The sequence below is a fragment of the Manis javanica genome, chromosome 6, assembly GCF_040802235.1.
Source record: "Manis javanica isolate MJ-LG chromosome 6, MJ_LKY, whole genome shotgun sequence".
Lineage (NCBI taxonomy): Eukaryota > Metazoa > Chordata > Mammalia > Pholidota > Manidae > Manis > Manis javanica.
Window position 1 is genome coordinate 86,818,047 of NC_133161.1, and position 22,073 is coordinate 86,840,119.

The 22,073-nt window shown below is 37.6% G+C and overlaps 1 protein-coding gene across 3 annotated transcripts in view; it reads right to left on the reverse strand.

Moving 5' to 3' along the window:
- Nucleotides 1-22,073, reverse strand: part of SLC26A5 (solute carrier family 26 member 5) — a 52,483-nt gene that overhangs the window by 23,474 nt on the left and 6,936 nt on the right. For all 3 annotated transcript variants that reach the window (XM_073238976.1, XM_073238978.1, XM_073238977.1), the window contains 3 exons: nucleotides 7,620-7,824; nucleotides 5,746-5,885; nucleotides 481-591 (listed from right to left, as the gene is read on the reverse strand). In XM_073238976.1, the coding sequence (XP_073095077.1) occupies nucleotides 481-591; nucleotides 5,746-5,885; nucleotides 7,620-7,771 (403 nt within the window). In that variant the 5' untranslated portion in view covers nucleotides 7,772-7,824. The remainder of the gene's footprint in view (nucleotides 1-480; nucleotides 592-5,745; nucleotides 5,886-7,619; nucleotides 7,825-22,073) is intronic.

Consider the following 22,073-nt stretch of genomic DNA (forward strand, 5'->3'; position numbering starts at 1 on the left):
TCGGAATCACAGTGCATGTGTTTGCTGGTGCAGCCTCATGCAGCACCCACACTATTTGGAATCTGAATAAATCTGATCCTAAATACACTAAAGAAAACCCATGTACAATTCAGAGCCTAACACTGGATGAAAATGCAATATATGCATAGTAATTAGGACCTCATGGTACCATTCATCAAATAAATTAAAAGATAAAACTAGAGGCAAGCAAACTGTATTATGAACTGAAACCCCAATTTCACAGATTTTAACAGCTGCTCTTTTTTATACAAGAAAATTGCTTTTCTTTAAGATTTTAAGACAAGTATTAGTGCCAGAAATCTTGCGGGGAGTGAATTCTTTAAAAGCCTCTAATGGGTATGCAGTAACAAGTTATTAGTAAGCACATGTTCTAACAACAAACACATGATTTATTCGGCACATTGCAAGGCTTGGGAATCCCAAAGGAAAGGTACTAAAATATCAATTATAAGCGTTTACCTATGGATATGTGTCTGGAGGTTCCAAAGAAGCAATACATGATAACAGGGTAAAATGAAGAGTACAGGCCAAACACTGGGGGCACAGCCGCCAACATTGCAAAAGCTAAACCTGCGGGATTAAAATCCAAACAGACAGGAGGAGACCATTAGAAAACAGAGGCTTACATGCAGCTTTCTCTTGGTTGGTTACTTACGATGAACAACTGAAAACCATGTTGACTTAGGCAGATGCATCTTAAGCTGCTCACCTTGCCATCCCAGTCCTCCCTGTAGTCCTACATCTGTGCTCAGAGTCCAGGGTGAGACAGTTCTCCTTGTCATCCCCTCTCTACCAGGGGGTGGATTTTTTTCTGCTTTATTCTTTTGCAATTTAGATAAAAGGCAGAAAGTTATAACCTGGTGCTGATGCCCCAGTGCTGGCCATTTCTCTAATGGGGTGTCTTCATGGGTTCTTGGGAGACCTCTTTCCTTAAGGAACTCAAAGTGTACCATTCCTTGGCTGTCCCCTCACCCCAGCCTGTCCCCCAGGTGCCAGGTTCTTTCACCTCTCCCAGCTTTTCTTCTGGCAGATGCTCATCCTATAGGCAGTCTTCTCAGACAGTTACCTTGCAAATAAGCCAAGCCTGGTTGCCTTTTGGGGCACCAGTTTTCCAATGGGAAAGCCTGGCACTTTAACCCCAAGAAACTTTGGAAGCAGAGGGCACACCCACTGCAGGGCTCTCCATTCTGCTGTCAAAGGCACCTCACAACCTTACACCTGTAGATTTTTTTTCTTGAAAGAATTAGGCAACAGTCCCCACAAACTCTAGGGGATACAAGTCTACTGCTCTGAGTGGTTTTCTTGCAATTCTTCCTTCCTTTACTTTAGGTGGAGGGGAAATGTATAGGGCTTTCACATCTCTCTAGAAATTCTCATTCCAAATCTAACATCAATCTCCTGGTCCCGTTATACATCCTGTTGAAGTGATGCACTAAAGAGAGAGTTTGGGTGTCATTCACTCAGTTTTGCACAGATGGCCTGGCAGCCTCTTCAGAACATGGAAGCAATAAGCACCCATTGTTTTCAGCTATGGGGGCTCAGCCAAGTACCTGGGACTAGAAAATTCACTTAACGCATTGTCATGTTTGAAGGAAAAACCTGAGTAGAAGAAGAGGTGGGACAGCATCCCTATTTCATATGTAATAATACGGTCACTTTAATGTTGTCTTTTTTAAAAAACAAATTTTATTTCTAGCAAAGAAACACATGTCCATAGTTTCAAAGACCAAACAGTGTGAAAAGGCTCTGAGGAAAAAAGGCAGCCCTTTTCTGCCTCACTGCCGGGCTCCGCTCCCCAGAGGCACTCACTTTCCACTCTTTTAGGTTTTTGTACCATTTATATCCATTTTTTCTAAATCAGTGGTTTTCAATGGAGAGGATCTTGCCCTGAGTGGACATCTGGCAATGTCTGGAGGTAGTTTTTATTGTTATGGCTGTGTGTGGGGCTGCTACTGACATCTAGTGGGTAGAAGCCACGGATGCAGCTGGCCATCCTACTGCGCACAGGGGGCCGCCCATCATGAGCAGCATTGTGGGGGAGGGTTGAAAAACCTTCTTCTAACAAGTATGTTTGCATTGTTATTTCTTAGTTTATCAGTCTTAGACATAAACTATTGACTTTCTATTATGCCTACTGTTTTAGGTTCCCCTTTGTTCTATCTTATTTATGTGACTTTTTTCCCTTTCTAGAAAGTTTTGGTACCTTCTGCTTATCCCAGGTACTCTGATATTTTATTATGGTGTGCCCTGGTTTAAATTACTTTTCATCTATTCTGCTGTGTACTTGGCAGTTACTGTCAGCCTGAAAATGCATGCATTTCAATTCTGAAAATACTTTTTTGATAATCTTTCCCTTCTGTTTACACTCTTCTTTCTGGAACTCCCTGCAGATGTATGATGAAACACCAGGATTGATTCTCTGGTGTTCTTACCTTTTCTCTCTTATTGTTCATTTATTGTCTTTTTCTTCTACCTCCAGGAAATATACTCTACTTTACTTTCCAACCCTTTGATTGAATATTTTATTATAGCTAGCATTGTTTTGATTTCTATGAGTATAGAAATCAAATTTCTTGTTTCCTGAATGCTCTTTCTAAAAATCTCATCTACTCTTGTTTCCTGGTTTCAACATGTTATTATATGTTGCTAAGGATATTAGAGTGCAAACATCTTTTTATTTTGCTTTCTTCATTACTTAAGTTCCCAAAGAGCCACTGCCTTCCGTGTGGTTTGTTTTCTGTCATTTTTGAAGCTTCCTGGGCACTGGCCCACTTTGTTTACTGACTGGTCTTATCGTAGGGCAATTGAGTGGTCAGTCAGCCCCTCTGCTGGGAAACCTCCAGCTGCACTTTGCTTTTTTCTCTGGGGGCAGGTCATCCTCTGCTTGGGGCTGTAAATTCTTGCAGGCTCTTTGGAGCTGAACGGGGTGAGGAAGAGCCTTTGTTAGCTGATAGGTCAATGTACAGATTTTTATTTAATCTTTCTGATACCTTTCAGTATTTCCACCCTGTCGCCCACTGTGTGGAGTGGGTGTGGGGCCGAGTGTGTATGTGCTCCTTTCACAGGCTTCCAACCAGTTCCCTTGCCACCAGCCCTCTGCCTGCCTCTCACATTTGACAATACTTGGAGCCTCCGATTTCCTAATGTTCTTCAAGGCAGGCGCCTAAACATTAACTTCTTCCACTCATTCGGTTGTCACTCACCATCTCTTGCCATCGTTTTTTTCTGCTCCATGCTATCTCCTCTCCCCTTTACCTTGTCCTTAATAGCTTATACCATTTCCTCCTACTTTACCATCATTTTAGAGGAATTTTAAATGAATTAAGAGATAGACACATGTATTCAATCTGCCATGCTCAATGAAATCTTTTTCGTTAATTTAAATTATTTATCAACCACAAGAAAATTAATTTACTATCTCTTAGATCTCTATCTTTGCTATGTTTTGTTTTTCATATTGATGTATATTCACTGACTAGTGACAGGCAGAAAATACCTTTCCATACAAATTTAATTGTGGGATGACCTACACCTCTTAGCAGCATTCGACCTAATAGATCATCCCCTGCTTTAAATAATTTCTTCCTCTCTGTAATACCACACACTCCTGGTTCTCCTTCTCCATTTCCAGACGCTTCTTTTCAGTCTCTTCTGCTGGTTCCCCCTTCTCTGTTTGGCCCTTAGTGTTGGACAAAGCTTGATCTTAGACCCGTCCTCTTTTGACTCCATCGGTGGCCTTGTCTGTTGCCATGGCTTAAACGCTCGCTACCTGTATGTCATCTTCCCGTACTGAAATCTCTAGCCCACACCTCTCCTTTGAACCCATAATATATTAAATATAAATATGAACTGCCTATTTGTCTGACTCACAAGCATCTCAAATTAACATGTTCAAACTCACCCTTCATTTCCATTCTTCCTGCAATCTTTATAACATCCACAATTGGCACCTCCATCCCTTAGGTGTTTCAATCAGGTCTGAGTCATTCTTGACCATCCTTCTTCTTCACTGTCCTTACATCCAACTCACCAACCCAGAAACCTTGAAGTAATTCTTAACCCAACCTGGTCCTTCATTCTCTCCCAAATTAATCCAACAGCCAGTTATACTGAGTTTACCATAAAATATAGCATGTATCTTTTCAATTCTTTCCATTTTTACAGCCATTACTCTACTTCAAGATGGAAGAAGGTCAATAACAACTGTACAAAAATAAATTTGTGGAATGGCATTTACTGAAGGCCCAATACAGCAAAGTCCTGAGGACTTCTTCAAAGTATTAGTTTGTTGGGGTTCATGCAGCCCTTCACCGCAGTCATTTCCTGGAGCTTTGTCAGTCCGCCTTGACACGTTTAGTTTTTGTTTCCCATTTCAGATGGTGAGCCTCTGTCTCCTCTCACATCTGCCTCTGAATGTGTTCCTTTTTCTATCTTTGGGGTGTTGGTGTCCAAATGGTTGTGGAAAATTGTCCTAAACCTGGTTTAAGGCTTTTGTTTAATAGATTTCATAAATCAGTTACTTGGAAAATTAAACTTACCTAACTGATTATGAGGGGAAGGATTTTTTTTTTGACAAATTGACCATTTGGTGATCAATTTTGGGGAAACTAGAGAAGGGAACAGATTTTTCTTCAGCTGACCTAGACGCTGTTGGAGCCATTCTCTTTTGCCTACAGGGTCACTGTCACTGTGATTGGTCTCCCCACATTCATTCTGGAACCCCTCCCACCAACCAAATGTCCCCACACAGTAGTCTCAGTGACTCCTCAGAAAGAAAACCCAAAGAAAAGCACATTGACAGCTTCCATTGCACTCAGAAAGAAAGTCAAAGGGGGCTAACGAGGTTCTGCAGAACCAGGCCACTGGCCACCTTGCCACCCATGACGGCCCCCTCCCTGCTCTCCCAGCACCCTGCCTTTCTGTCAATCCTTGCAGCCAATCTTCAAATACCACTTCATTTCCTGCTAAGTGCCTTGCCACATGCTATTCCTTTTGCCTGAAATGCATTTCCTCTCTTTCTTTACCTGCTTCCTACTCATCCTTCAGGTCTTAGTCAAATCTCACATTCTTAGAGGTTTTTGTGACTTATCTACTTAAATTAGGTCCCCCTATTATTATCTCATAGTGCCCGGTGTTTTCCTTACTAGTGATTAACACTATTTTTAAGTCAAAACTTATATGTGCTTTCATTTGCATCATGTAATCTCCCTGATATGACAGGTGGTGAGTTCCTTGAGGACAGGATGGTCAGCCAGATGCTTGATGAACATGTGAGTAGATGAATAAATCAATGAGTATTTTCTTAAATTCTTATATCACATATAAAAGTCACACAAAGCAGAGGAATTCAGTATATCATGGCCCCTTGTATTTAGAATGTGGACTTAAAAGTCAAGGACCTTAACAATTACAACCCCACCAACATGTTCATTGGGTGACTAATTAGCAAGAAGTAAGACAATGATCACCCAGTTCCTAAATATACAGATTTCTAAAATAGTATCACCATATTCTACTACTATTATCTCTGATACTTTTTAAGGGTTAAATGTTTCTAAAGTTTCCCTTTAAACAGGTAAAGTTTACTAGAATGATATGATAAAAACTATGAATTTGCCATCATGATGAAATTAAGTAGAAAAAAAGTCAAGCAATTGGGAGATGGTAGCATGGGAAACAAAAAAAGTAATATAATAATGGAAATGATAAGTATATTTTACTAACCTTGAGGAAGCTGAAGCACCCCTGTGCTTATGCCTGAGACCAAGTCACCCAACACATACTCCTTGAATTTGTAGGCTGGCAACCACTTAGTTATGGGTAGGAACATATAAATGATATTTCGTATTTTCTTAGGAGTACATCTGGGAGGACAAAGAAAGAAAATAAGGAACCCTTCCGTAGAATTTACACGAAGGCATTTTCCCTTCTTCATGTACTGGAGCAAAAAGGAAAATTCACAGTAGTGCTGAGGATGACCTTTCCACTCTGTAGAGATTAGAGAAGATAAGAGCTGCAGCTTGCAATTTTTTTTTAATGAAAACATCTCAAATGGCTCCCTAATAATGCTCTAGAACTTACCATGAAAATTAAGAAAAATGTAGCTCCAAAATAATTAAGATACCCTGGAAGCTATTATTTTAATAGATGAAATTCTTGATGTACTTTCTGTGTTGGTGCAAAAATGAAGTAGGGGAATTATTTACTGAGTGAGTTAATATTTAAATGTACAATGACTGGCCAGCATCTGCCCATTTAGTTTTCTCCTTCCTTACACAGTGAAGGAAATCTACACAGCTCTTATGAGCTTTCTGAACCTGTGTTCAACACGTTAGGGTCTCTGATCAGGTAAACCCCAAACACCATTTGTCACTGGAGTAGAGTAGCGGAGTCCATGTCTGGTTGCCTTGATTGGTGGGACACTGTGCTCATAAAACCAAGGGCTTGCATTTAATTCCTGTGTCGTGCAATTAACTTTGACTCTGGGCCATGGCCAGTCCTTTTGCCAGTCTAGGCCAATAATCAAAGAGATCACTGAGCGAGAGTGTGGACAGATGAATTCCACTGCCAGTATGACACCTCCAGGTCTTCCTGGTGACAAGGAAGCAATTGATGCAATTCAAAAGATAATGCATTCTTACAGCCTGCATGGTGTTTTATACAGTTTCTTTAGTGGTTAAAGGATCTGGTAATTAGGTGAAGGAAGATATTGTAAATAAAATATGAGGCATTTATGGCAAGAGCAATGAATCTGAGTGAAAAAACTAGATTTGATGTTAGTCTCATTTAGAAAATTGTAATAGTAACAGCTACACTCATGCAGCGCTTGCCATGTGCTTTACACTTTGCATTATTTAACAGATTTTGACCCTGCTAACTCTACAATGTAAGGACTATCATTATCCCCGTTTTACAGGGTAGGACACTCAAGCACACAGCTGTAGGCAGTTGGGACTAAGATGAAAACTCAGTCTGACTCCAGTGTATACATTTTTAGCCTCTCCTGAGGATCATACCTAGAGCACAAAGTCCTTGAATGAAATGGAGGTGTGGTCCCAAGGGTTTAGGAGGCAGTGACCAGATAGCTTGGTTTTGAAGTCTGGGTGCTGGTAGGCACACATGTCAGGCACACGTGCTTTAGCATTCTCAGGACTGCAACATGGCTGTGTAAGTGTCTCCAAAGGGAAGAGTCATCAGACACTGTGTGCCCTTGACAGCTTAGGTTGGGGACTTAGATTCACACGGTTGCCAAAAAGGGTAGAAGTCAAGGGTAGAAAAAGAGTGGTTGGAACATTTCTGAGAGAAGAAGGAATGAGGTGGGTATTTTGAAGGTGGTGAATTGTAAAGTGGGTTTTTTATATAAACCTTTACATAGATGTAGTATAATAGGATTTTAATAAATACGGTGAAATACATAATGAAGCCCATGTTTAGTCAAGTATCTTATCATGGACCATACCACATGGAGAGCTCTGCAACTCACAAGTGCTCACCATTTGTTTTTTTCCCCACTTCACCAAATTTTCTTTACACATTGGACCTTGCTTCTCTCATAACTGAATGACAGAATAAAGCACATAGGTTAAAACACAACATACGTGAACGCCTGTTTCAGCTTATTCCCAATGGAATCCGAAACCTTGTCCTTCTTGCGCAGTCTTTCCTGCAGGACTGGCTGACTAAAGATGGGCCTTTCCACACAGTACCTCTGGGCTGCTGCAAGGATCTCATTCTCTTCAGCATGATCCATAGTATTCTGAAACTATTCATCAACGGCAGGAGACAAGCATTTCCTGAGTGCCACTAAGGGAGAAAATGACAAACTATTTCAGATGCTAAAATTCTACTGATGGAAGTTCCTAAGCATCTCTGCTTTTTGTGGTATTGCAAGTTCTTCTGAGGACTTCTCGACACCCCAGAGCACTGAACACAGGGCTCAGTGCAGAGTGGGCACTAATAAATGACATGAAATCACAATCAGTGAAATACATACAAGACTTATTTCCTCCCAGAGTAATAAGTGGGCAATGTGTATACTTTAACAAAAGCTCATATTAAAATCAATGGCTCTAAGTCCATATTAAAGGAACAGTGAATCAGGCTGACTCTGATCATTTATTGTCATGGAACAGAAAAAAGGGTGCTATCAGGCCCTTCAAGTTTTTTGAAGGTACATTAGCCTCCCGTCCAATTCTGTACTCACATTTGATTACTCCTTAAACTATTCTATGATTTAGAGCTGAGGCTTCTATGGCTCCATGAGGGAAGTTCCCTGTGACTTTTGGGAAAGGCTACAAGTTAAAACATCCATGCAATATTATAATATCATTTTAAAGTTGATTATGTTGTCATGTGTAAGATATTCACTTTTTTTTTGCTAAATAGTGAATACTACTTATATGAGTAAAATAAATGATTAAGGAATAAAAACCCAATATGTCTGTGTACATGGAAATATATACAAGGATTTTGTTCACTGCAGATTTATGACAGTAAAAAATTGGAAAAACTCAAATGTCTACCTCTATGCAATAACAAATAAATTTTGGTAGAGTCATATATTGAATGCTACATAGTACTTTAAAAAATGAACTAAATCAATGTGTCTCCATCAATAAATCTAAAAAACTTAATTTCTGTAAAAATGCAAGGCACAGATACATACTCAATTATTTAAACAAAGATTAAAAACTTAAAAAGCAGTAATATATGTTGTTTATGGACGCATATGGTAGTATGTTTATAAAAGCATGCAATACAATGATAAACACTAAGATCAATACAATGATAAACACTAAGTTCTTTGGGGAATAGGGGAATGAGGTTCAGAAGAGATACAGAGGGAGCATCAACTAAATGTATCTGCTATGTTTTAGTTTGTAAAAAAGGAGCAAAATGTTAACATTTGATTAAACTGCATGGTACATACACAGATGTTTGTTAGTAAACAGGTGACTGCTGCACAATTAATTTGTATATTTGAATTATATATGCCTTGTAAGAAAAAAGTCAGTGCATGACAACTAAAGGCAGTATTTCTAACTGAAGGAAGTTAACAGCAGGAGCTGAGAATTGGTGTGAGCTATGGTTTGTGCCTATGTGGTGACCATGGGAGTGTGCGGATTACTGATGTTGGTCAACACAACTCTCTCACAGTGAAGAGTGAAGATTTGCACCAAACTGAAATGGCATTCACAGTGAACTCAGGCTTGTGTAATTATCCACAAAACATCATGCAAAAATAAATGCCTATATCCAAAGAGGTTAAAAATTCAAGAGTCTAGAATAAAAAATATTCTTGCAGCCAATGCAACCAAGTATCAATAAGGATGATATGAAAGGATTAGTCTAGAGATAAAGATTTTGCAAAATAATAGAACAAATAAAGCAAGATCGTGTGTCTTTTGTTTTAGGCTAGCAAAGCTGGTCAGCCATCTCTCATCTAACATTTTATGGCCATTCTAGGAACTCATCATAATATCTAGGAAGGACTAGACTGATACATGTAAGTGGAGACGACATGTAGCATTGCTATCACTCTGCCTTCCACCTGCCCCCAAGTTCTCTGTAACATTACAAGACAGCACTATTGAACCATCTGTAATTCAGTCAACCCTTCATGCTGCTTTAAGCCCTTGTGCCTGTGCAGAGTTCCATTCACTTGGACAAGAAACGCTGTTTCTTTTCCCTCACTCGTCCATTTCCCCCACACCCTGATCACTGTATCTTTCAAAAGCCTGGTTTTATCTTCTGCTTCTCTGAAATAGACCATACCCTGAATTCCCAGCATCTAGCTTGGTCCTTGTTGCTTAGCACGTGCTCAGTAAGTGATGAATGAATGAAATTTTGGATCAGTGCCCCATGATTGTTGATAATGTATGCCATGTTTCCTCTCTGTTATTTCTTATAATAGGAGATTAAGTCTGCTTTAAAACTTTTTGTTATTGTTTTTTCCTGGACACCTCCTCCTTGGTCTTCTGTCATAGTCAGGAAGATTATTCTTCCTTCACACAGCTGCTCAAAGAGAAAAAGACCAGGAGATCTGACAGAGGTCTAGTAAGAATCACTCTTTTTTCCCCCTTGTTGCAAAAACCCATTTTTACCATTGATTTTTCTATTACCTGACATGAATTCACTCAGCTGTTAATGGAATGAATTGTGATGACCATTGTCTAAGGATTTTGTATCTATCATCTACAAGCCTGGCCACTCACCACAATGGTCTGGGGAAGGTTTTAAAGTACTGATGTTGGGGCCTCAGTCTGAACCTCTGGAATTAGGGTTTTCATAGGTGGGGCCCGGACAGTGGACATCCACTGTGTGTGGGTCTGGGCATATGTCCCTGTACCCATGTGAGACAGCCTTCTCTGTAGATTTCAGAGCAACAGAATAGGGTTACATTGAAATGCAGCAGAGGAAATAAAATATTTCTAAAATATTAGTCATCCTCATCCTTATTCTCAGAAGTTCTTTGGTTATGTCAGACAGGAATTCCTCACTCACACCCATCACTCTGAAAGTTACTTGCTCATCCCTTAGTTCTCCTTCTCTTAGAACCTCAAAATTTCTTCAATTTTGTTAAGAAGGGTAATTATATGTATGTTTTAAAGGTTCCCCAGGAGATGCAGATCATTAGGTAGGTATTTAACATATTTAATAATACTGTCTTTCAACTTTGCTAAAACCCAAAAATCTCCTCAGATGCTTTTAAAAAAATAACAACCCCTGGGCTCCACACTACGCCAATTACAGCCAAGTCTCCAGGAGGTGGGCTTAGGCATATTTTAAAAAAAATTCTAAGATGATTCTACTGAGCAGAGTTAAGAACCACTAGTTTGTAATTGGAGACAGAGAAATACATATGAAAAAGACAAGAAACTCACAAAGAAACATTTGAAAACAAAACTCAATTGTACACTTTTAGGAAATTAATAACGAACCAGGGACATGATTAAAGCCACATGAGATATTTTTTTAAAAAAATCTCTATAATATATAATATGCTATAACAATAATAAATATAATATGGTAATATAATAGGCTTACCAAAAGGTACATGAAATAAATTTTGAAGAGGAATTTGAAATATAAGGACATGATTTAGCAGTTAAAATCCTTCTTTGAATCTGTCATTTTCATTTTTTGGAACTGGTTCTCAGCTCATCACACTGGAACTACCTGGGCGGTTTTAAGTACTACGGATGCCTGATGTTACTGCCAGGGACCCTGATTTAACTGGTCTGGGAGGCAGGCAGGGATTGAGAGTTTTAGAAGCTCTCCAGGTGATTCCAATGTGCAGCCAAGGTTCAAACACTGACACAGGGGAAGGCAAAGAAAACACCCACACCTGCGGAAGCATGCAGCCAAACTAAAAGACTGAATAGGGTATAAATAAATTTTGTGCAATGCATTGTATTACTGTCTTTGCTTATGTGCATCCAAAAGAGAGAAATATCTAGCTTAGGTTTTTCGAGCAAAGTCTTATTTCTATCCTTGTATTCTCACAATGGAAGAGAGTGGTGAGTAAGTAGGCAGGGCAACATCCACTACACTTCATGTACATGCAGTCTTAGTTGTTGCAAACATTTCATTCAGTGTTTAATTTAGGAGAAAACCTCAAAAAAACTTAGATCTCAAATCATTAGACAGATGGACTTAGGAAAGCATTAGGGTATGTACTCTCTGTAGGGTTGCCAAATGAAATATAGAATGTCCAATTAAATTTGAATGTCAGGTAAGAAGCAAATAACTTTTTAGTAAAAGTATGTTCCAAATATTGCACGGGGCATACTTAAATTAAAGCTTTATTCCTTATCCCAACTGTAATTGGGTATCTTATATTTTCTATTGCTAAATCTGGCAACCACAACCATCTGTAGGTCAGGAAGAGACAGAGAAAAGGGGATTCTCAAATATTTTTGAGGTGTTAGGATCCTGGCTATATAGTCTATATCTTCCTTGAGTTATCTGTTTGGCAGTTCACAGATGTCTTCCCTGGGCAGGGGAAGGACTGGAGAGGAGAAGAGGATATTATAATGAGAGGCTGTCCTTTTGGGGAACTTTATTTTATTTTATTTTATTTTGGTATCATTAATCTACAATTACCTGAGGAACATTATGTTTACTAGGCTTTGGGGAACTTTTTATGCTCATCAACAATGATTAAATAATCCAAGCCTTGAAGGCTATCAATAACTACCTTATCAGAAGAAGAGAGGTGAAGTAGCCACAGGACCAAGGCAAGGAGATCAAATGACCAGACTCTTATCTGGCAGATAATGAGACCCCAGTGTGCTGACTGAAATTTTACATCACCAAGTTGTAAAAATAACTGCACAACCCCTCCCATAAGAAAAGTTACTTCTCAGATGGCCTAGAGAGAAAAATCTTCTGGCAGGTTCTCCAACAGAAATACTAATGACAGAAAAGCAAACTGACCTAGAGGTTCAAATCCTGTTTTCCACAGCTATGAACGAAGGGACTTAAAAATAGTTTAGAACATCTTTCACCATAGATTTCTAGATCAGAAAAGAATCTTGGATGTGGGATTCATATATAAATCAAGTATGGAAATAGAATGTATAATCATATCTGCCTTGATTATTTGTAATTTATGATGCATGATCAAGACCAAAACAGTTTCTGTGATATGACTGCCCTTGCATTCATTGTTCACCATGTAAGAACTTGTTCACCATGTAGGAACGTCCCAGAAGAGACTGGAGACTGCTGACAATTAACCTTGGAGTTGATTAATGATTATGTATTGGGTCCCGCATGCAGAATTCTATTGTTGTTAACAACCATTTGCTAAATAAATATGAAGGGTACCCTCTCAGCACCACTCTTGTGCTGTTAAGCCTCGAGTCCCCTGGCTGGTCCTTTCAGGCTTTCCATATCTTGTCTCCTCCCTTATCTGTGGGTCAGAAGCAGGGAGGGACTGACACTTGGAGATCATCCAATTTAACTCCCTCATTTTGTAGGTGAGAAAAACAGACTCATCTCTACTTACCTGAGGGTAAGTGGCTTGTTCAAAAATACTCTGAAACCACAAACTTGTTGCTTATTCAAAGTAGTCATTAAATTCAAAAGGCACAGATATTTATAAATAAAAATTACCACAAAACAGCCTCAACATTTTTAACCTTCAACTAAAAGCAAGAATTAGTTGCTTGCCCAAAATAAAGATTCACGATGGCTTTGTGGAAGATGCTCCAAGTTGGAGGTCAGGGTCAGTCTAGCACTAGTCCTAGGTCTCAAGCCCCTGAGCCAGCTTCCGTATCTGGAAGCACATCAAAATTACCTGGGCTCTTGAAACCACAGATTTCTAGGCCCTTTCAAGATTCTGATTTAGTAGTTACATAATCTATTTTTTAAAGCTCTTGGAATGAGACAAACAAGCTGTCGGGAATGTAGACTGTGAGATCCATGAGAGCAGAGACCCACTGCTGTTGATTACTGCACAGTGACTGCTACTTAGGGATTCAAAATGCTTGTTGGATGAATATGGAAAAAAACTTGCCTCTAAGGGACTTAGTTTCTCATCTTTAAATAATATTTCCAGTAGCAACATTCTGAAAACGGTATTTGGCAAGTTTGTTCAAAATGCCAATTAAATAATTGCGATTTAGCTAGAATGGATTCAGTTGTCTGAAAATAAGACCCCACCCTCCACAACCAGTTCAATAATGCCTTTTTCTCTGTTTTAAGTTTGAAAGTGAGTATTCTTCACTGTGGACTGGAGGTATTGGAAGACAGACAGCCTCAGTTAGAACATCCATCTATCTATTCAAAGGAACCAATTCATATAGTTATAACTCTAATAATGTGTATGTTAACCTTTTCATTCCAAGTATGCAAGCACATGCTCAAACTTACTGTATCTTTCATATCATTTCTCTATTGTCATTTGCATGAATGAATAAAAATAAATGTTATTTATTATATTTCCCAGAGTGACAGGACATAAACTTTTCTATTAAAGAAAGTACGTAGCATATAGAAAAGGCTTCATGAATTTTAGTCCAGAAAAAAAAACTTTTTCATTTATAATTCTATTAGCCTTTTCCTGAAAGCAGTTTGAAAAGACTGCTTCTTCTTCTCTATAGTTCTGGAACTCTTAGAGTAACAAGGATATATTACCTGCTTTTCCTTATTAACAATTATTGATTAACTGCAATGGCCCAATATGTAGGAAGAGCCAAAGGCCCTACAATCTACACAAGCCGGTCCTGAAAGTAGATTGTAACCTCCATGAGGGCAGGACCATAGACTCCAAGCAGCGAGCACACAGCCTGGGATGCAGCAGGCTCCAGATGTTTGTAGACTGAATGTTCTGAGTATATTTGAGTGGTGGGGGTCAAGGCTGCCAGAGTATTTACCTTGGGACTCTGCCCATCCTTCTCCTCTTCTTCCATATTTATCCTCCCCTTAAATTCCTCTGCCGAAGGATTCTTAGATTAGTATTCAGAAAGGCAATATTATACAGCAGGCTTTGGGTTAAGAAGGACTGTGTATGGAGGCTGGAACTGGCACTTAACAGCTGTGTGTTTTTTGCAAAATATGTAAGCTTTTGGACCATTCACTTGCTTATCTGTGAGTAGCAGCTAGGAGCACAGGCTGTGGGACCACACAGACCTCAGTTCCAGGCCTGGTCTGCCATTACAACAGGCCATCTGGCAAGCTACTTGGCCTCTCTCGGTAGGGTGACACAAGTCCTGGCTTATGCTTGTTGCGCCAGACTAATTATTAGCTTCCTGGATGGGAAAATAAATTACATGGTTCCTTCAGATTCTTCAGCTGAGATAAAAATAAAACCTTGTTATAGATCTGTGAGGAATAAATCTGCTTCTAAAGTGCTTATCATGGGGCCTGGCACACAGGAAGTGCTTGATAAGTGTGACTACTGTTATACTACTTCTACTGCTATAGTATTATATTTAATATATAATCAAATATATATTATTTATTTATATTTAATAGGGCATCTAATTTTCTTCAACCTCAGGTTGCTCATTTGTAAATGGCAATAATGATTTCCCTTTTTATTTTAATTGTCTTTTTGAAATATATTCAATGGCTTAAAAATTCATGTGTAAAGAGGATTAAAGTGAAGTCTCATTACTATTTCATGGCTGGGAGGCAACCACAGCATGTTTCCTGTGTGTCTGTCCTGAGATATTTTATACACAAGCAGATGTGAATAGACAGTGTTCTTCTTATGAGCAGTAGCATGACTTAACGCAGTTCCACACTTTGCTTTTTTTCATTTGATAATATAATTCGGTGACCTTTCCATATGAGTACAAGAAACCTTCCTCATTCTTTTGTTTTTTAAGCAAGTGCATAGAATGCCACTATATGGATGCCCCATAAACTGACTAACCAATCCTAACAGGGCCGCATTGAGGAATTACAAAGCACTTAGAATAAGGTACTCAGTAGCTATTTGTTATTATCTCTTTAATCAATCTCACACTTGCTTCTTTTTAACTGCTCCATTTCTTGGGGCCTTGGGTCTCCACTTATTCACTCGTTCAATATAAATCTACTCCCCACTTTCATGTCTGGCTGTAACATGAAAATTTGCTATGTTCAGACATCAACAGCTATAGAACATGTCCTCAGGGAACTTGTCATCTCATGTCTTTGCAGGAATCTACATCCTTTTAAGGATTCCTTACAGGTGGGCAGAGGTATATGACATGATAAAGCATACAGGGGAGCAGAGAGTTTGGGGGATGGGAGCCAGAGATTGTTGGCAAGGAAAGAGCAATGTTTAGGAAATGAGACCAAGGGCTTTTGTTATATTACATCATATTACTTTCCCCCTTATTATTCTAAAAGTAAGATATGAGCACTGTAGATATTTGGAAATTTTCCATTTTCCTCATGCATGATACATAATTTATGTAAATGATAAATGCATATGTTTGTACATACATAATGTATATTTATATGACTAAGATACCATCTTAACAGCTTTACATTAAAAGTTTTTGCTTATACTTTATCTTAAACATTTTGCCATGTTAATGAACAACTTCAGAAGCATAACTTTTAATGGTTGCATATTTTCTAAAATATATGTACCATGATTTAGTTATCCACCTTCCCTATTATTAGACACTTAGGATACTTCCAAATTTTCTTATTGTAAGGAGGATTTTGTTTTTTGATCTCTGTGAATTTAATGTGTGTGATGGTAATAAAAAATAGTTTATATTTAAACAATATTAATGCTCATTTAAATAGGGTAATTTACTAGGAGTCTATGAAAATATGATTGGTAGACATTTTTGTGAGCTTATTTACCTACAATAATAAATATAATTATAGTAGTTTATATTTATTGAGACTGTACAACTAAAGATTCACAGCATCCATTTTCAGGTAAGATTATTTTTTTCCACATTTTTCCAGATGAACTCCCTGAGGCTTGATGGAGTACTAACAGGCAGGACTGGAAATTCAGGATCCTGCTCATTTTAGAAGCTATGCTCTTATGCTATGCTTATTAACTCATTAACTGTGTATCAGATTAATCATGACAAAATGTTTATTAATTTTATCTAATTATATTAGCTATAGACATGTATTCCCATGTGTTATGATTTGTTACTTACAAAGCATGGTGGTCTTAACCAAATTAGAAGCAAGACGAGAGGTCAAGGAAGGCTTCAGAGAGGATAGTGATTTGTAGTAGTTTTTAGATAATGGGTACAAGGCAAAACTGAGGGCCATGTGATTCTTCACAGAGAAGTGAAAAGTAAAAATTAATAGGAAACGTTCATAGGATACCAAAAGCACTGGTAGAAACTGTATTTTGGGTGGTTACAGGAAATTAGACCGGAGAGATCCTACATGACCATGTCTCACAGGACCATAAATGGCAGGCTACAGGTTCCAATTTGAAGTCATATGCTCTAACTATTTGACTATATGCCCATTCTACTTTGTCCTATAAAGAACTGTGGATCAAAACTACCATGCCATGGAAAAATTATTCGATTTCCTTAAAAAAATGGAATCCCTTCAGCACTAATTCGCTGTGACTCCATGAGTTGATAAATTGTAAGATTTATTTTCCAACTAAGAGCACTTGAAAGACCATTAATACTTACAAAATATGTCTTCAGAATCTTTGGGATAAAAAGCTCAGTAATTCAAACTGGTGCTTAAATTGGAATGACAGATATTTTAATAAGAAAAAGTTCTCTAAGTGAAACTGGAAGAAGAAACTACTGGTTTACCAGTCATTTCCTTTTCTAAAACAATAATTTCAGTCAAAATAATAGACATGATAAAATTGCAAATATTATGAAAGGGCTAATCAGGAAAATAAACCATTTTCCACCCCTCATTTCCCCAACTCTAGCTCTATTCCCTGAAGCAACCATTTTCTTAAAGAAATTTTGTTTTTAGTTCTTCTCATCAGCTTATTTTTAACTCTAAATAAGCATTTCTCAAAAAGAATGCTATTAGTATTTCAGGTGGACTTGTGTAGAACTGTTCTGTGCATTTAGCATTATTTGTTACTAACACTAAATGCTAATAGCATCCTCCAGTCAGTGTGATACATTTCCAAATCTCTAGATTTTAAAACTACTGTTCTCAATAATATAATTATATGGCTATTTTTTGGCTTACTGAATTTAAATACTATCTATGAATGCTCACGATGAAAAATGAATATTCAAATCTCATTACTCTCCACATTCTTGCTAGATTGTATTACTATCTTAATTTGTTTGCTTATGTAACCAATACAGGCTTCTTCATTCCCTCTCTTCTGGAATTTCTACTAAACATTTGTGGGAGCTTCTCATTATAGAATTGTGTCTTTTAACCTATGACATTCCCCATCTTTTTATCTCAATGGGATGATTCAAGATAATTTTCTCAGATTCCTGTTCACTAATCTACCTTTGGCTTTAATATGTTGTTTAGCTAATACATTAACTAAAAAAAAAATCAAAGTCTGTATTTTTCATGTCTACACCTTTTTAAAATATGCTGTTCTTTTTTCATAGTGCACTATTTTTTCTTTTGTTTTCTATTCTTTTAATCCCTTTAATAATTTTTAACACACTTATGATTTTGTCCATTATTTCCATTATCTTAAATTCTTGGGGATCTGATTCTTCTATTTGTTTTGCTTACTGATAATCCCTTATAGTAGTTTGTAGGTTTTCAAAATTGTGAGCTCATATTAAATGGGGAGGGGGTTTCCCTGTTTCCTTGGGCCTGAAGCCATGTCACCTTTTGATATTTGAATGGCATGACCCAACTCCCATACCCTAGGAGCTTTATTCCACAGATAAAGATAACTCCTATGCATTGTGCTGAGTATGAGCTTGAACTTATTACTCTTTTAAAACATTTTTCTGCATTCTTCTGGTAGTCTTTATTTCAAACTTAACTACTTATTAAACATTTAATTGTGTTTTATTGTTTATTTTCATGTGGTTGTACTGGAGGAAGGTCTGTATGAGTCAGCTTAGTTTTCCATGTTGCTAGAAGTCTCATTATTATAACTGTGAACATTGTTCATTACTGGTTCTATCTATTGAATGAAATTTACTTATTCTTTTTAAAGTCATTCTTGGGGCTGAGTACTTGTCCTAATTTGGGTCAATTTCTTTCTAAGCTTGGTACACATCTGTCAGCCTACAGTTTATTTCAATGCACTTGGGGAATTACTCCTTATTCCACAACTTCCTCCTCCTTGTTTTCCACCCTCATTTTGCTGGAGCACATCTTTAATTATTTGCTTCAGAAAGGATACTTGGAAGTAAATAGCCTAAGTCTTTGAATGTCTGAGAACGTCTCCATTTCTTTCTCACACTTAATTGATAATTTTACTAACAACAGAATTTTAAGTTCAAAATCATTCTCCCTCATAATTTTGGAGGCATTGCTCCACTGTAGTTTAGTATCCAGTTCCTTGATGAGAAACTTTATGTCTGTCAATCTTGTGATTTTATTTTCCCTTTCAGAAAGTTTTAGGAGCCTGTTCCCTTGACTCTGAAATTTTATGATTGTTATTTCTGTATGGATTTTTTCTTCATTACATGGACCCTTTTTATCTCATACTTTCCTTCAACTATAGGAATTTTTTCCTAGTATTTATTTTCCACTTCTTCCTTTCCATTTTCATTGTTTTTTCTTTCTAGAGTTCCAGAAGTCTGGTATTGGACTTACCAGACTGCTTCTCTGCATTCCTTACTTTTCTAGCATATACACTACTCTCCATCTCTTTGCCATTTTGTTGTGCATTCTAGGAGATTTCTTAAACTTTATCTTTTAGTCCTCCTAATTAATTCTTTTTATTTTAGTAATCATTAAAAAAATTCAAGATCTTTTTTGTCTGTTTTTGATTTCTCCTCCTGATATTGTTTTGTTGTATGGAAACAATATCTTCTTAATCATTCTGAGGGTTCTTAGATATTTTAAAAAAACTATTTTGAATGATCTCCCTGAATGATCTGGAATTCTCTGGCATTACTCTGATGTTTGTAACTGCTTATCTTGGTATTGTTTTATGTTTTATTTTCATGCTTCCTCATGTGCCAGGTTATTCTTGCCTATGTACATACACAGACACACACACACACATATTTTTTTAGAGCAAATTAAAGACTTCACTGACTTTGAATTGGTGTCATTCTCCTCCACTCTCCTGTATATAAATGTTTTCAGAACAGTATCCTACCCTGAATGAAATTAGATAATTAGGAGGCTTTATGTACCAAGTGAGCTCTGCTGATTGCTAGCTTGACTTAAGGGTGAGGAGGTAAGAGCTGACCTCCAGGTTAGGACCTACCCTCTTTCCAAATTCCAGGAAGAGAAAAGAATTACTTTGCAATGTCAAAACTCAGCACTGGTTCACCTAAACTAATCCATAAAGACTTTCCAGGCCCCCTGCTCTGCCTGCCCTTTGTCCTTGCTGGCTCCAAGCTCGAGCTTTTTTCTAGATCACTCTCATTCCCATGGTGCTTGCACTAATTCTTGCTTCTGTTTCATCAGTAGCTTGCTACAAATACACTCCTGTCCCATTCTCTTTAGAGTTCTTCCTATTCCTTGTGTAATTTTATAGCCATTTAGAAAGAGTTCTAGGAGTCAGAGCAAATCCCTATGCTTGTCTGTCATCTTTAGTCTATGACTTACTATTTTTCCATTTCCCAAATGGGGTAGCTGTGTGCTAAATTTTATCAAATACATTTTTAATAAAAATACATTGATGCATGGAGAAGGATTTAAAAGCATTTATCACAAAATGGTAAACAGATTTGGTAAACAAACAAAATGGTATGTTTGGATGGTGGTATTGTGGGTAATTTTACTTTCTTTTTATAGGTACTTTCTAGGATTTCTATAGTAGACACTTACTTTCATAACAAAACTAACAAAAGTAAGTTTTAAGTGCTGATAAAGGGCATTCTCTCTTATCCTCTCAGAAGAGGAGTCTGCAAACACAGGGGACCCAGGGCATTTGAGAGGAAAAGGGAGAATCATGTTCAGAGCCTTCTGAGATTCTAGATTTGAGAATGCCACCAAGAGATGCACCTAGGTGAGCAATTTGACTGATCTAAGCTTTCAGGTATGCTTTTGTTACATGCTTCATGTACAACTGGAAGAGGCAGGCACTGTTTCCTCCACTGCCGCTTAAACATAGCAGGCCCATCAGATTTGCTCCCTATTGAGAACGGAAACCAAAACCACCAAGAAACTATGTGAGAATCATGCACCAATACCACCTTCAAGGGCCAGGTGGGTAGTGACAATGACTGAAGCAAACCAACCAAGTCTTCTAGTGCCATCTAAAAGAGCTAGTGGTCAGCTGCTGCTCAGCTCTTGCTGCATGTCTTCAAATTTTCTTTCATATTGAGGTTCATTTACATATTGTGAGCTTTACAGATTAGTGACTTAATGAATTCTACCATGCATTTCAGACTATTCTAAATAGAACCTTTTCATCATCCAGAAATTTCCCTCATGTTTCTACTCAGTCAATCCCTGCCACGTCCCTCAGTCAGGCAACTGTGGTTCTGATTCTATTACCATGGATGAGTTTTGCCTGTTCTAGAACTTCATATAAATAGAGCATCCCTTTTTTTTATCCTTGTATATTTTTATTATAATCATTAGTTTATACACAGTTAAAATATAATTTTGCTACCTAAAAATGAAAACAAAACATTTTTTCTATTTGTGGACTACAGGAAAATGAGTTTGATGCTCACATGAAATTACATGCTATTCTGTTAACACATAAACAGGTAACGCCTTATTTTTGATTACTATATAAACTATGAAATCTTGGGAAAGGTGTTCCCAGGGTATCAGAACCAGAGTTTCCATTAATTACTAGCAGTACAGAAGTCACCAACAGTTACAATAGTGTCATTTGGGCACGTGTTATTTTTAAGTTGCAGTAGAAAAATAAGACCCCATGGAAATAGTTTAAAATTATTAGCACTTCTCACCTATTATATAGTAGAACATCTTGGTCTGCGACTGTCAAAGTAAAACTATGGTGCAAATGACCAACATTCCATTGAATTACGATATAATACTGAAAAGCAAAATAATGACTTTCCCATCAAACAATTTCCATAATAATGTTTTGCTTAGCCATTGTACATGTTTTCCACAATTTTTTCAGAATACACAGCTGATGAAAGATTTATTTGTTCCATGAATGTGAGCACAGTGGAAAACGAAATCCTCAAGGTCAATTTTTTAGTGGGAAGATTATGAAACCAGATAGTTTTGAAATATCCGAGTGATATTGTTTCATAACTTCAATGTAACAGTGAACTGGAGAATAATTCTATTTTGCTCCTCATCAACTTACCTACTTTTTTTTTCGTTTGATTTTTATACTTGATTTATATGTGAATCCCACATTTCTCCCTTATTATTATTATTATTATTATTTTTAATAAAATGCTGAAGTGGTAGGTAGATGCAAGATAAAGGTAGAAAACATAGTTTAATGCTGTAAGAGGGCAAATGTAGATGATCAGGTGTGTGCCTATAGACTAAGT